The 16,289-nt window shown below is 30.0% G+C and overlaps 1 protein-coding gene across 1 annotated transcript in view; it reads left to right on the top strand.

Moving 5' to 3' along the window:
* Nucleotides 1–6,864: 6,864 nt before the first annotated feature.
* The window catches only part of LOC114332089 (uncharacterized), a 29,149-nt gene continuing 19,724 nt past the window's right edge, over nt 6,865–16,289 (top strand). Inside the window, exon 1 of the mRNA XM_028281798.2 lies at nt 6,865–7,069. Within this exon, the coding sequence (XP_028137599.1) occupies nt 6,988–7,069 (82 nt within the window). The 5' untranslated portion in view covers nt 6,865–6,987. The remainder of the gene's footprint in view (nt 7,070–16,289) is intronic.

Here is a 16,289-nt window from a genome sequence, read left to right as displayed (position 1 = left end):
GGGAATTTTTGTATTTATAATGTATTAAGTATACAGTACCCAAAAAATTCATTTGCAATCTGGCTGCTCAAGTGTCACGACAAAAACCTTATTTCTCTGGACTATATATGATTAATCAAAATCAACGGTGCACCGAACATAAACAGTGTCACATATCGACTTGTGCAAGGCATTTGTCCATCTACCTAAGATGTTTATAGGGCGTCGTTTGTCAGGTTAAGACAGTATATTTGATTACTTTATTCAAAAGAATCTGCGTATGTGCTCAAGAAAAGTGACACATTTATCACTTATTTAACTTTATTTTTGCAGTATTTTTTGTTTAATGTTTTTAATTGTATTTAAAGTTACATCATTAAAAAGTATAAGCCTGTTAACCAGATAATAATAATGATATTTTATTCGGTACTGCAAGAGCCAGTTTTGATAAATAATATTTCGCAAATTTTTCGTTATTTTATCTGTATAGCGTCACAACTCAATTTTTTTTTTATACTTTTAGCAGAATTAATAAACTATTTTGTAAAGCTTCAAAAACCTTTGTAACTGACTGAAATAGTTATTATATTAATTATAACAATTTTTGAATTAAAACTTGGAAAAATTCTAGCACAAATTTTAAACCTCGTTTTTTCGATACTTTGCTTTTTTGACTTATGACACTGTTGAGCGCAGGTGCGATATCTAGAAATATATCAAAATTACAACAAACATACGAACTAAACAGATACTTCAACTTCTTTCCCTTCGTGTATTTTATTAATATTTTTTGTTGTGCTATTGTTGTTTTTGGTTGTTGAATCCCAAAGTTATACATCAGAAGAAGCCAGTGTAACAAATATTAAGCATGTAACCGTATACGATATTGACATTGCAATAAAAATTATTCTCCATTGGTCTTTGTTACTCTAAAATAAAAAATATAAAATAAATAATATGAATAATATAATAATGAAGAGTGATTAATATTTTAAGCCATAACAATATTAACAACGTAGGCATTTTGGTATCTCCAATATTAATAAATTAAGGATCATTCTAGATTAATATGTATTTATTTTAAAAGAATTATTTTTTATTTTGATTCAATATTTTCACGGCCAACCTAATAAAATTTCACGTCATTTTTGTTGCAATTAATGTTTGAAGAATCACAAATAAATCAAAAATTAAAACAATCACGAATAACTCAAAAATAAAGGTATAGGGAATGCTTAAGAAACCAAAAAGGTTTTAAAATAAGATTAAATGGCACAAAATAAAATTTTTTTTATATAAAAATTTATAAAAAACGTAATAATCTTTATCTCATATTTTGAGAAATAAAATATCGACGATTATTCCATTCATAGGAGATTCTGACCAATAGAAAGCTACAGAAATCTAAATTAAATCGATAATTTTTGTTAATTTCCCGTCGTCAAGTATATTACGTCAGATGTCCTTCGTTGCTACGAAAAAATACATTCAGTGACATTAATGTTTTAAAAATTATAAAAGTGATGACTTTCAACCGTCAAATTAATATTTATAACAACTGTTTGTTTAATTGTATTAATTTGTACTTACATAGATAAATTACAATAAAATTTTGGTTTTGGACAGTTTTATTTATGAAATAATCGCAACAAATTGCACTCGATCTCTAAAATTAATATAGAGTTTTAGAGCTCTTGTGCAATTACTACTGAGAATCCAAAAATGTACGAATATACCATTTAAAAAAACGAAGTTGTAAGCAACTTCCGATATAACCGGAAGTAGAAAATAGATAAAAATATTTGCTTTAAATAGTTCACTCTTCAAAACACCTTAATTTCAATTTTCAGGATTCAGTTACCCTTGGCCTTGGTATGCCCTTGATGCCTGAATCTATAATTGGTTCTTGATCTGCCTCACCCCGTAATATGTACCTACTTCATTTTGATGCTAGCTGAAACTTGACCTCACCTTCCTATTCAGGATTTGATCTCTGTTATCATGACCCATTGATTTTTTGATCATAGCCAATAGGACACATGTGTTAACAGGTTTTTTCTTCTTCTTCCTTCTTGTATGTAGGCTGTTAAGCCTGCTTCTTCTTCAATATTAGCCTCCTAAATTGTTTAAATTACCGCACCATCTTTTTCTTGGTGTGTCAATACTTCTTCGTCCATTTGGTGACTTATCTCGTGCTATTCGTACTAGCCTATCTTTTGAAATCCTACTAATGTGATCGTTCCACTCCTGTTTCCGTTTTGGCACCCATCCATTTATGTCTTCTATAGGGTGGCCGGAAAGACCGTTACACTAATAATAATAATGTTTCAACATCTAGCCAAGATTTATTTGCGTTTCGGCGCATGCGCATCTTCAAGAGCACCTGTCTGGTCACACACACAGACAACAATAGATGCGATTGAAACATGATGGCGGCCACAAGAGAGTCTACAATTGAAACGTGTCAATTACTGCTTCAAAACTTTCCGAGAGCATGTGACAAACAAAATGTTCTGTTCACCGATAAGTTTGCGATTTCTCGAAATCAAAATGTTTATTTCTGGGCAAATGACAACCTTCATTTCTTTGAGGAAGTGAAAAACCCCGCCTAATGTTATGGCATGGGCTGGAATTATTTCAACTTATCTGTTTGTGCCATATTTTTTTGAAGGCTCCATAACTTATCACACTTATTTATCTGCAGATAATCAAAGAAAGGTTATTATTGAAATTGACAGCTCAGGGCACTGCTGACACTATTTCTTTTCAACAAGATGGCGCCTTATTCCAATTTTCCTCTCGTTGTTCGCAAACTTCTGAATGAAATCTTCCCGAAGCGATGGATTGGACGTGGTTCTCCAATTTCTCGGCCTCCAAGACGTCCATATTTGACAGCGCCGGACAATTCACTGTGGAATTTCATTAAAGAGAACGTTAGAAATGCAGATGTTTCGAATAATGTTTCGTATAAGGACTTGCGAAACGGAGTGCGTCCAGCTTTCTCGTCAGTAACTCCGGACATGCTGAGATGTATGAGCATGCGAACATGGCGTCGTACCAAGTTGTGTTGCGGCAATGTAGGTATTCACACCCATGTTTTAGATAAATAAATAATTAATAAATAACTTACAAACAAAATTGTGTTATTATTTTTTCCGTCTGTTGTATAAAAAAAATAATTCATTAGTGTAAAGGGACTTTCCGGCCACCCTATACATTGCATGATCTTATTATGTTTTCGCTTCTCTCCCTATAGACCAGGGCGCATCTGTAAAAATATTAGTACATTTGGACGTTGAGAGGTGACTCAAATTTCTTTGCAGAAATTGCTTGAAAATACCTCAAATAATAATATTTGAGTTATCCTCCCTCTCAAAAAGGTCCGGAACATTGTTTAAATAATCAAAATGTCGAAAAATTAAGGAAAACTTCGGTTTTTTTCTTCGTTTTTTGATTATAACTTTAAAAGTATTCATTTTCGAGAAAAGTTGTACTAACATAAAAGTTGCGTAATTAAATTTTCTACAATATAGAATTAGTTAAAAATATAAAAAATAGTCACACTTGTTGCAAAATAGCAATAATTGAGAAAAAACCATACAAAAACAAGTATTCGCATTTTACGTTTTTCAACCATTTATGCTACACTTAGGACTTTAATATTTCACCCAGAAAAATTTTATAACACAGTAAAACAATACTGTAAATTTCATTCAGATCGGTTTAACATATTTTGCAAAATAAATTTTGCAATCCAGCTTTCGCAACAAAATTCATTTTTTCAAAATACTACAGGACTGAAAATAAAGGAGATAGCAAGTTTAATTTTTTTTTTGCTTATATAAGTGTACTGGACCTTTCATTTACAATTTGCAAAACTAAAATCGATTAACTACCACGGCGTCAGGATTTTTTTTAAATAAACATTAATTATTGGTGCTACGCGCAGGACAGCGGATAGTTTGCTCTGATTGGGCATTCCAATGACCTTTGATAATGATTGATACATTTTAATTTTTATTACATTTCGATATAAATAAATAAATTTGTTTATTGCAAAATAAAAACACATACTCTATCCTTTGAAATAACACTTTTTTTAGCAAAAACTTTCTTTGTTCATATATTTTAACTTAGAGAATAAAAGTTTATTATTTTTAAACATATGCAATTGTTTAAATAATATTTCACAAACAATAATAAAATTAGTTTGATTTTTGTGGAATTAAAATATTAAAATACAACAAAATATAGGGTAAGAAAATAATATATTAGATAAAGATTGAAAGAAATTATGGTGGAAATCAACTTCTGTGAATCGAACACCGCTGTCCTGCGCGTAGCACCAATAATTAATGTTTATTTAAAAAATTTCCTGACGCCGTAATAATTAGTCGATTTTAATTTTGAAAATTGCACATGAAAGGTACAGTACACTTCTATAAGCAAAAAACAATTCAATTTGCTATCTGCTTAATTTTTAGTCCTGCAACATTTTTAAAAAATGAATTTTTTTTGCGAAAGCTGGATTGCAAAATTTATTTTGCACAATCTGTTAAATCGATCTTAATGAAATTTACAGTATTGTTTAACTGTATCATTAAGTTTTTCTGGATGAAACATAAAGGTCCTAAGTGTAGCATAAATGGTTGAAAAACGTAAAATGCGAATACTTGTTTTTGTATGGTTTTTTTCGCAATCATTGCTATTTTGCAACAAGGGGGACCGTTTTTTAAATGTTTAACTAATTCTATATTGTAGGAAATTTAATTACACAACTTTTATGTTAGTACAACTTTTCTCAGAAATGAATAGTTTTAAAGTTATAATCAAAAAACCAATAAAAAAATCGAATTTTTCCTTCATATTTTGACATTTTGATTATTTAAACAATGTTCCGGACCATTTTGAGTGGGAGGATAACTCAAATATTATTATTTGAGCTATTTTCAAGCAATTTCTGCAAAAAAATTTGAGTCACCTCTCAACGTCCATCTCAAAACAGATGCGCCCTGGACTACTATCCAACAGACCTATGTGTTGACATGTAATAGCATAAAATAAATATGTGGATAACAAACAGTACAGAATTGGAAAACTGCCTGAAATAATGAGGGGTCCTTAATTCGAGTTCAAGCTGGTAATATTGTCGAGCCACTTATGATGATGATAAAAGAAATACAAAATGAACGGTTAATTTTGCCAGGGTGTGTATATTACAACCGAAAATAGCTAAAAAAGAATAATAATAATATAAATGCTAAAATAAATTCAAATTACGGGGCAGTATATTTTGTTTTGTTGAAATAAAGACTAAAACCTCTGCTGTTTTTTGTCAAAACAGAGTCAGAGTTGATAGCAATTAATAGATTGCAAATTTTTAAAATCAGTCAATATCATCGTTTGTTCATTTCCCCTGTTCCTTCTCACTAATTTGTCTTTAGTCTTAGTCGCATGATATACAGGGTGAGGCAAATAAAGGACCTATTAGAAACATCTCGAGAACTAAAGGCAACAGAATCATGAAGATTGGAATAAAGGGGTTTTGAAGGATGATCTATTAAATGAAAATATTTTCATCTCTTTGCCACTTCCGGTTATACCGGAAGTTGCTTATAAATTCGTTTTTTTAAATGGGACACCCTGTATATTTTTACATTTTTGATTCTCTTCGATGTCTTCTTTCTTAAAATATGAGGTTTTGTAATATTATACAGGGTATTTTAAAAGGTAATTACGTTTTTTTATTAATTTCGTAGCAAAATTAACACCCTGTAGAATTGTAGTAGCTTGACATCTAAAACTCTACTTACGTTCAAATGATTTTTAATATACTCTACTATTGTTAAGAATCATTAGTATAGCTAAATTTTTAATTTTAGTATACAGGGTTGGTCGAAACTCGGAATGAGTATTTTCTAAGTTTTCTTAAATGGAACACCCTGTATTGTATTTTAGTATTGTAATGAAATGATATTTTATGGTACTTTCTTATTTCTTAAGCATTCCCTATACCTAACTGCTTTAATTTGTGCTTAATTGTTAATCGCACCACCAATCTTAACTACGTAGGTATTTTGATAGCTAAACCATTATTGGTAATTTTAAGGACCAGTCTGGATTAATATGTATTTATTTCTGAAAAATTATTTGGGATTGAGTATTTTCACGGCCAACCTAATAAAATTTTACGTATTTTTTGTTGCAATTAATGTTTAACTTGAATCACCAATAACTCACAAATTAGAGCAGTTAGTTATAGGGAATGCTTAAGAAATAAAAAAGTACTATAAAATATCATTTCTCTACAATACAAAAAAACTCCATTTAAGAAAACTCAGAAAATACTCATTCCGAGTTTCGACCAACCCTGTATACTAAAATTAAAAATTTAGCTATACTAATGATACTTAACAATATTAGAGTATATTAAAAATCATTTGAACGTAAGTAGAGTTTTAGATGTCAAACTACTACAGGGTGTGAATGTTGCTACGAAGTTAATAAAAAAACGTAATTATCTTTTAAAATACCCTGTATAATATTACAAAACCTCATATTTTAAGAAAGAATACATCAAAGAGAATCCAAAAATGTAAAAATATACAGGGTGTCCCATTTAAAAAAACGAAGTTATAAGCAACTTCCGGTATAACCGGAAGTTGCAAAGAGATGAAAATATTTTCATTTAATAGATCATCCTTCAAAACCCCTTTATTAAAATTTTCATGATTCTGTTGCCTTTAGTTCTCGAGATATTTCTAATAGGCCAGTTATCTGCCTCACCCTATATACTGTAAAATTATATTCGTTATTAATAATTGACAGGACTATAATAATATATTGGTCTTTCATTTAACCTTTAATACTAATGTGAATTTCAGTACTATAGGTACCTACCAACAATATAAAAACACAGTAAAGCAGGCGTTCTGGTTTGAGCAAAAAAGTTCTAATTTTAATTACTTGAGCTTCATTCTGGAGAAATAGTTTATTTCAAATCATTCAATGTTCCGTTGGATTGTGTTGTGGTTCGTCTTTATTTTAAAAATCTTTTTCCTACCCATATTCATATTCATACGAATTTACAGTAAGTTAAAAATTATTCTTTATAATCATCTTATTTTATTATATTATGGGTGTTGCAATCAAAAATTTGACGTTTTTATAGATATTTATTGAACATTTTTGTTGCAATCAAAAATTTTACTTTTGTATAGATATTTATTCCTTAAACATTTTTTTCTTTTACAAAAAATATGTTTTTAATATATTTTTATACAGCACTCTTTTCTGGTACTACAACTATTCTAGATGTTAAAAAAAAGTCAAAAAAAGACAAAAAAAATGATAAAAAAATTTTGTATATAATTTTTTAGAAGAAATGTGTATTATATAGGTACCTATATTATGCTTAAATTTAAAGTAATGGGTTTTAGATCCCTGTTTTCCGTCTTAATTCGTTACCGCCTCACTTGCTTTTTTGGCAAGCGATTTGTAAAAATGTTTCAATATTTAGTCTATGTGGTGTGACCGCTCCCGTCTGGAAAAGTTTCTGATTCGGTTTCTTTGTGGATTCCTATTCAAAAATGTCCCGTTTAAACAAATCTGAACGGTGCCGAGCGGAATTTTTGAGCAGAAATTGTTTATAAACAATTTTTTTAAACAAATACATAGTCCATTCTTTCACGGTTTTTGCTCTAAATTTTAAAGAAGCGCCTGGATTGACATGAAATTTGGCATATGCATAGCTTACATGTCAAAGAAAAGAAGTGATATTGTGCCGATGTGTGCTTTTGCCCTGGGGGTGACTTTCACCCCCTATTGGGGGTAAAAAATATAAGTCCAAAATAAGTCCGGAAATGGATAAACTGACTAATTTTAAGTAACTTTTGTTCTATAGAGCTTTTTCGCCAAGTCAACACTTTTCGAGTTATTTGCGAGTGAATATGTTCATTTTTCAACAAAATAACTACATTTTTAGACGGTTTTTCGCAAATAACTCAAAAAGTAAGTATTTTTTCGAAAAAAACGTTTTTTGCAAAAATATAGCCTGTACAAAGTAAAAAAAAATAGTGGACGCGTTAGGTCTCTGGACCTCGTAAAACCAGAGTTATAGCCAATGAAAAATAGATTCATATTCACCAAATTTCAAATAGAATACTTTTTATAAAAAGTTTTTAGCATTAAATTTAAGCAAGCTACGCTCAAAATAAAGTTGGTCTCTTTTGTTTTGGCAAAAAAAATCGGGAAGACCACCTCCTAATTAGCAACTTAAACAAAATTAATCGTTACCGCTCCACAAATTATGTTTACTTATGTTGTGTTTATATGATCTGTAAGGTAAGTTTAATCGATTCAAAGTGCTTATTTTGGAAAAAATTTGATTTTAATGTAAAATATTTAAAAATTTTAATCTTGAAAAATATGCTTTTTTTCAAAATAACTTAAAAAATGTTAGATACCAAAAATCTCGAAAAACAAAAAAGTCAGCATTGCTTTTCTGAATATCATGTATTTTTTTGTTTTTCTGTTAGACTAAAATTGATTAAGATTTGGTGTTTTCAAATTTGCATATATTCGTGATCAGTGACTCGTTCAACTCCTTTTAACTACAGCCCTTTCAAAAATAAGGACTTTGAACCGATGAAACTTAGAGATCATATAAAAAATACATACACGAATAAATAAACTTGTGAAATGGTAACGATTAAGTTCCATTGAGATACTAATTAGGGGGTTATTTCCCGATTTTTTACCAAAAAAAAGGGACTAACTTTATTTTGAGCGTAACTTGTTTACTTTTGATGCTAGAAATTTTTTTTATAAAACAAAAATGAAGCTATTTTTAAACACTTTAAACAAGTTAAAATGAGTTTTCGCCGAAATGTGCTTCATTTTTGCTTATTTCACGTTAAAGTATTCCATTTGGAATTTGACAAATATGAACCTATTTTTAATTAGCTATAACTCTGCTTGTACTAGGTATAGAAACATGATATGTACAGCTGGTTCCTAAAAAAACTGGTACGACTCTTAAAGCGTATTTTGTAGAAAATTGAGCAGTGTATTTTGAAGGATAAATACTTACTATTTACATATTGTCACTGTCAAATCTTAAAATTTGTCAGATAACGTATTCTGTTCAACCTCAAAAAATGGTTCCACATGATAGCAAAGAACTAAAAGCAAGAATTGTAACGAAATTAGAAGATGGTTGGTCACTATCTACCGTAAAGAACCATTTTAACGTAAGTAGAACAACAGTTTTTAATATTAATAAAAGATGGGGAGAACAATAAACTCTCGAAAGAAAGCAAGGGTCTGGAAGACCAAAAATATCTGCCGCTCATGAAGATCGTACGCTTTTGGAGAGATTAGAAGAGAATCGTTTTAAAGGTGTGAAAGCTGAAAGAATTCAAAATAATATCAAAAATTTAGACCTTAATAATTATTACAGTTTAAGAATTAACATATTATATGCATGTAATCAGTTGTTCGTTGTGTGTTTGTTTATTTTATTATTTGTCTGTCATAATAAATATAATATAATGTCAAACCAATCAAATACACTGCTCAAAATGATCAAATCTTACTAAGAGTCGTATCAGTTTTTTTAGGAACCAGCTGTACACCATTTTTTAAAATTTTTTATAGGCTCTATTGTTGCTATGAATATTTTTTCGACAAAATACTTACTATTTGAGTTATTTGCCAAAAACCGTCTAAAAGCGTGGTTATTTTATTGAAAAATGAACATATTCACTGGCAAATAACTCGAAAAGTATTGACTTATAGCCCAGTAAATGAACGGGAAATTCGGCGATACCGTGTAATTTTCAGGGGCAACTCCGAATTGCATGAAAATTTTGATTTAGGTTCTACTTACTCTCCACTTCAAAGTTGAAATTATGCCGTTGGTTGCTTTTACTTGGGGGGTGACAGTCACCCCTTCTCGGGGATGAAAAAACATATGTTCAAGATAAGACCGGAAATGGATAAATTTACTGGTTTTAAGCAACTTTTGTTCTATAGAGTTTTTTACGTAAATCAATCCTTTTAGAGTTATTTGCAATTGAAAATGTAGATTTTTCGACAAAAAAACTACGTTTTCAGACGGTTTTTCGCAAATAACTCAAAAAGTAAATACTTTATCGAAAAAAATATCCTTAGCAAAAGTGTAGCTTATAAAAAACCCAAAAAATGGTGTATCAGTAAAGTCTATCAATCAAATAAAAACAAAGTTCTAGCTCATGAAAAATACGTTCTTATTCGTCTAATTCCAAATCGAATATTTCAAGGTGAAATCACCGAAACATTAAGCACTTTTCGGGAAACACCCATTTAAACTTTTTTAAAGTGTTTACAAAAAGCTTTGTTTTAATTGTTAACAAAAGTTTTAGCATTAAAAATAAGCGAGTTGCGCTCAAAATAAAGTTGGCCCTCTTTTTTTTTGTAAAAAATCATGAAAATCTCGCCGTGTTTAGCTCCCCAAATGAAATTAATCGCCACCGATTTACAAACAATTTACTTACCTATCTATTTTTTATATGATCTGTCAGTCTCACCGGTTTAAAGTGTTTATTCTTGAAAGGGTCATAATTTAGAAAGCTTGAATGGGTCACTAATCACGATTGTATGCAAATTTTGAACAGCCATATCTTAACCAATTTTTGTCTTACGGAGAAACAAAATGAAACTAGCATATTTATAATAGCAAAACCTACATTTTTTTACTCTCTAAGATTTTTCTTATCACTAATACTTTTTAAGTTATTTTGACAAAATGAAATTTTTCAAAAATTTTTAGAAATTTTTTTTTATTATAAAATCAAATGTTTTCAAAAATAAGCACTTCAAACCAATCAAACTTACAAATCATATAAACAATACACATACAATTAAAATAGATGGTAAAGCCAAACGATTAATTTCATTTAGGGTACTAAATAGAGGGAGGTTTTCACGATTTTTTTTACCAAAAAAAAGGGGCCCATTTTTTTCATCGTAACTCGTTTATTTTTGATGCTGTAAACTTTTGTAAAAAACAAATAATAAGATTTTTTTGATACTTTAAAAATGTTAATTAAGAATTTTTCCAAAAAACGCTTCTTTCTTCGGTGATTTTTCGTTGAATTATTCGATTTGGAATTAGATGAATAAGAACGTATTTTTTATGAGCTACAACTTTGCTTCTACTCAATTTGTAGACTTTACTGGTACACCATTTTTTTCGTTTTTTTATAGGCTACACTTTTGTTTAATATATTTTTTTCGATAAAATATTTACTTTTTGAGTTATTTGGGAAAAACGGTCTGAAAACGTATTTTTTTTGTCGAAAATTCAACATTTTAAATCGCGAATAACTGGAAAAATATTGACTTACGTAAAAAACTTTATAGAACAAAAGATGCTTAAAATAATCAATTTATCCATTTTCGGCCTTATTTTAAACACGCGTTTTTCACCCCCCGAGAAGGGGTAAATGTCACCCCCCAAGTAAAAGCAACCAACGGCACAAATTCAACTTTGAAGTGGAGGGTAAGTAGAACCTAAATCCAAATTTTCATGCAATTCGGAGTTGCCCCTGGAAATTACACTCCAAAACCGTCATTTATTGGGCTATTAGTGAAAAAACTCTATAGAACAAAAGTTACTTAAAATTAGTCAGTTTATCAATTTCCGGACTTACTTTGGACGAATACTTTTTCACCCCCAAAAGGGGGTGAAAAGCACCCCCGGGGCAAAAGCACATATCGGCACAATATCCCTTTTTTTCTTTGACTTTTTAATTATGTGTATGCCAAATTTCAAGTCAATCCACGCGGTTCTTTAAAATTTAGAGGTTTTGCAATATTTTAGCGTTAAATAACGTACTAACAAAAGATCACGTTTTTTTGCTCCGAAACATATATTTTTAAGTTTTGTGGGTCATTCTAAACAAGAAAGTATTTTGTAAATTTTCTCAAAAATTGATAGTTTTTGAGTTATAGGCGATTTAACATCTGAAAAACTCGAAAATACGCATTTTCGAGGCCTAAAACTCATATTTAAATTAGCATTTTTGAGGTTGCCAGATACTTAAATTGAAGTTTAAATATTGAGCTTCAATATTCTGAAGATTGATTGCGGCTAACCTTAATTTAAACTTTTGATGTTTAATTGTTAAATATGCATGTCCATCCGATTTTTTTTGCCGGTGCGGCGCGCTTTATTTCAAAAATCTCTAATTTTCCTCCGAAAAATATTTTTTTTATAGATTCTTTGGGACGTTCTAAATAAAATAAGTTTCTTGACATTTTTCTCAAAAGTTAACAGTTTTAAAGTTATAGGTGATTTAAAATCCAAAAATGCGTTTTTTGGCATTTTTCGGATTTTAAATCGCTTATAATTTTAAAACTATTAACTTTTGAGAAAAATGTCAAGAAACTTATTTTATTTAGAATTTCCCAGAGAATCTATAAAAAATATTTTTCGGAGGAAAATTGGAGATTTTGCAAATTTAACAATTAAAAAACAACGGTTTAAATTAAGGTTAGACACAATCACTCTTCAGAATCTTGAAGCTGAATGTTTAAACTTCAATTTAAGGTTCTGGTAACCTCAAAAATACTAATTTAAATATGAGTTTTTAAGCCTCGAAAATGCGTATTTTCGCATTTTTCAGATGTTAAATCGCCTATAACTCGAAAACTATCAATTTTTGAGAAAATTTGAAAGATACCTTTCTTGTTTAGAATTACGCACAAAACTTAAAAATATATGTTTCGGGACAAAAAATACGTGATCTTTTGTATTTGTTTAAAAAAAAATTGTTTAAACAATTTCTGTCCAAAAATTCCTCCCGGCACCCTTCAGATGTGTTTAAAGGGGACATTTTTGAATAGAAATCCACAAAGAAACCGAATCAGAAAATTTTTCAGACGGGAGCGGTATCAACACATGGACTAATTTGGCTGTGTGGAAGTGTACCGGCAAAGTATGTTCCTAAATATATTTTTTGTTTTCTTTGCTTTCACTTTTTTCCCATAAATTGGCACAGATAACTGTTTCGATACTTTTTCCCTTTTTCGGAGAAGAACACGTGGTGCAAGCTGGATATTTTACTATTCATTAAAGTTTTGGTTAGGATTATTTATATCTTTCTAGTTCTCCATATTTTAGATATTTCTGACAAATCTGATATTCTCGAATTCTCAATATTTTAATTTTCTTTCATTTTTTCTAATCGTCGAGTCCTCTTTCTTTCGACATGTAAACTAGTTGTATTCTTCCTGACAGGGCCGCGCCGTCCACGTGTGCAATGTGTGCGGCGCACACCGGCGCCAGCAATTAAGGGGCGCCACTAGAGTTGTTAAAAACATTTTATGCCGGTCAAAACAACACTTACACATTTACCGACCTTGCCACCCTGAATAACTCAACTTCAAAGGTAGGCACATTACGTATTGATTTATTCAATCTGCATATAAATAAAAAAATCATGTAGGCACAGACATGCAGTCATCAAGCCACCGGTCCAGCAGAATGTATGCTTTAAAGCCATTGTACAAAAATTTGGCAGAAATTGATGATGCTTTATGTGATACAACACATTCGGATAACTTTGATCTTGATTCAAAATATCAAACCAGATGTTAAGAAGATAAAATGTCAAAATTTACATTCGTATGCTAAGTCCATATTATGTTATGACATATGACATGGTATGAAGTTCTGATCAAAGTTAACTTCGTTAGCAAAATTTTACAAGCAAAAACAATAAATGCCTTAAATGCTTTACAAGAGTTAAAACAATTATTGCTTGGGTTTCGGACAGATAGCTTATTTAATGATGTTATTACCACAACAAATGAAACCGCATAGAAACTGGATAAGGAGTTCAATTTTCAACCAGCCACAGCTACGGAATAAAAGCAGACAGTTCAATTACAACACAAAGATGAACTGATTTTGGATCCTAAAATCTCATACAAAGTTCAATTATTTTATTGTGTTCTCGACCAAGCATTAATTTTACTAAATGAAATATTTTCCATATTGGAAATTGGCAATTTTTATATAATTTGAACAACATTTCAGAACACTCACAATAGGGCTTTTCAACAACAGTCATTTGTTTCGAGCTTCTGTCATATGTAGTATAATCCGTGTATATTAATATTATACACAGATTATACAACATATGACAGAAGCTCGAAACAAATGACAATCGATTAAAAGCCCTATTAAAACTTTTTATAAATTTGTAAAAAAAATGTGATCCTAATGATCATCTAGATATTATAGCCGGAGACGATTTGTTTGAAGAAATTATACAGCTTCGGCCTGAATTAAATCCTGATGTTTGTAAAATTTTAAAATTAATAGTTTAAATCGAATCTACTGCAGTTTGCCAAATTTAACAATAGTGAGCATTTTGCTCACTCTGTCCATATCTGAAGCCACTGGTGAACGATATTTTTCTAAATTGACACTTATAAAAAATTATTTAAGATCGACCATTAGTAAAGAGCGATTGACAAATGTATCTATCACTATCATCTCTATAGAGTCAGTATTAAATTAAAATTGATACCTATCCACCATATTACAAAAGGATATTCCGAACTGAAGGCGCAAAATGTTAATTTTTTATTAAATAGCTATTTCATGTTTACATATTATTACATCTTTAGTTTTTTTATGTTGTTACGCCAAAGATTTATTTTTATTTAATTATTTTATCATACTTTATTTTCCCATTGAATGTGTGAGAATTTCTAGTTATTTTTACTTGGTTATAATCAGTAGCGCACCTAGTATTATCTTCTGGGGGGTGTTGGTTTGGGCACCAAATTTTTTTTGTATTGTTTGTGAAAGACGAGTTACATTTTCCTACTATTCGTTATATATTTTACATATGCCGTAGAGGGGTTTTAACCCCCAACAAAACCCCCTGGGTGCGCCACTAGTTAAAATAAGTAATTGTTAATTTTGGGCGCCATTAAATGTTTTGCACACAGGCGCTACCACGTACTGGCGCGGCACTGCTTCCTGAATTCAACTGTAGGTAATTTTTATTTACCTCTCTTTGCTATTTTTATTATATCTATTTTTCCAAATTGTCCTTATTTTCCCTCTTATTTTATTGTTGCTTACTTTTGATTTTACTGAGATTGACACGTAGTTTATAAAATATACAAACCTTTTCAATATTTAGCGCTGTGGAATAATTGACCGGCAATGCAAAGTCTTTATGTTTTTATGTCGTTTTCTTTGTTTTGACTTTTTTCTCAAAGATCGGTAAGTAGTTTTTAATAGTTCCCTTTTTTTGTATATGAACACGTGATGAAGAGATAGAACGGGCAGTATCGTCGCCCCCGCTAGCGAAATTATTCCGATTCGATTTTTTTACACAAACTTACTCAAAAAGAGGTCCTTATAACGTATCCACAGGGTGCCGGGCGGTGCCGTGGTCGAAAAGTTGTTTAAACAATTTTTTTTAAACAAATTCACAAAAATAATTTTTTCATTTCAAACAATTTTTTTAGATAGTTTGGCTTATTCTGAGCAAAAAAGGTCTCGTGTCATTTTTTTCTAAAATTTACTGTTGTCGAGTTATATGCGCTTAAAAATTTGAAAAATGCGAAAATGGCCATTTTCAAGGCTTAATAACTCGATTAAACATTATTATTTAGGGGAGTGCAATTAGAACGAAAAGATACAATGTTTCGGAAAAAATCAAACAAGGTTATATTTTTCTAAAACTGTTTTTGTTAGTTTATAAATATGTTAAAGTAAAAAGTTCTACTCACAAATTTCGCCGCTAATTGTTTATTAATTGTTTAAACAATAACAATTGTTTTGTATAAATAATGTTAAGAATATGGGTGAATTCAACATTTTATTTTGATAAAAAATGTTTTTATTTTAGTTTTGATTATGCTGAACCCGAATCTGACATTACAATTTGCAAATTCAAAATGGCTGATTCAAAATGGCGGATTTTTTCCTAAAAATCCTTAAAAAGTAGTTGTAAAATCCGAATTTTTTTTATAAAACGTGTTTGTCTGCATATATGTGGATATTTTTGAGAGGTTGCTGAACCTGAATCAAATTTTGATAATTTAAATTATAAAATGACAGATCCTAAATGGCGGATAACTTAAAAAATAGTTGTAAAATCATAATTTCTTTACAAAATGTATTTATTTCTACATATATTTATTTTTGAGAGCTTTGATAAACCGAACTTAAATGTTAACATTATAAACTATAAAATGGCGGATCCAAAATGCGGATTTTCATAAAAGAACATAAAAAGAAC

Source organism: Diabrotica virgifera, chromosome 6 (assembly GCF_917563875.1).
Source record: "Diabrotica virgifera virgifera chromosome 6, PGI_DIABVI_V3a".
Classification (NCBI taxonomy): domain Eukaryota; kingdom Metazoa; phylum Arthropoda; class Insecta; order Coleoptera; family Chrysomelidae; genus Diabrotica; species Diabrotica virgifera.
Note: the sequence above shows the minus strand (reverse complement) of the source record. Positions and strands in the feature narration are given on the sequence as shown.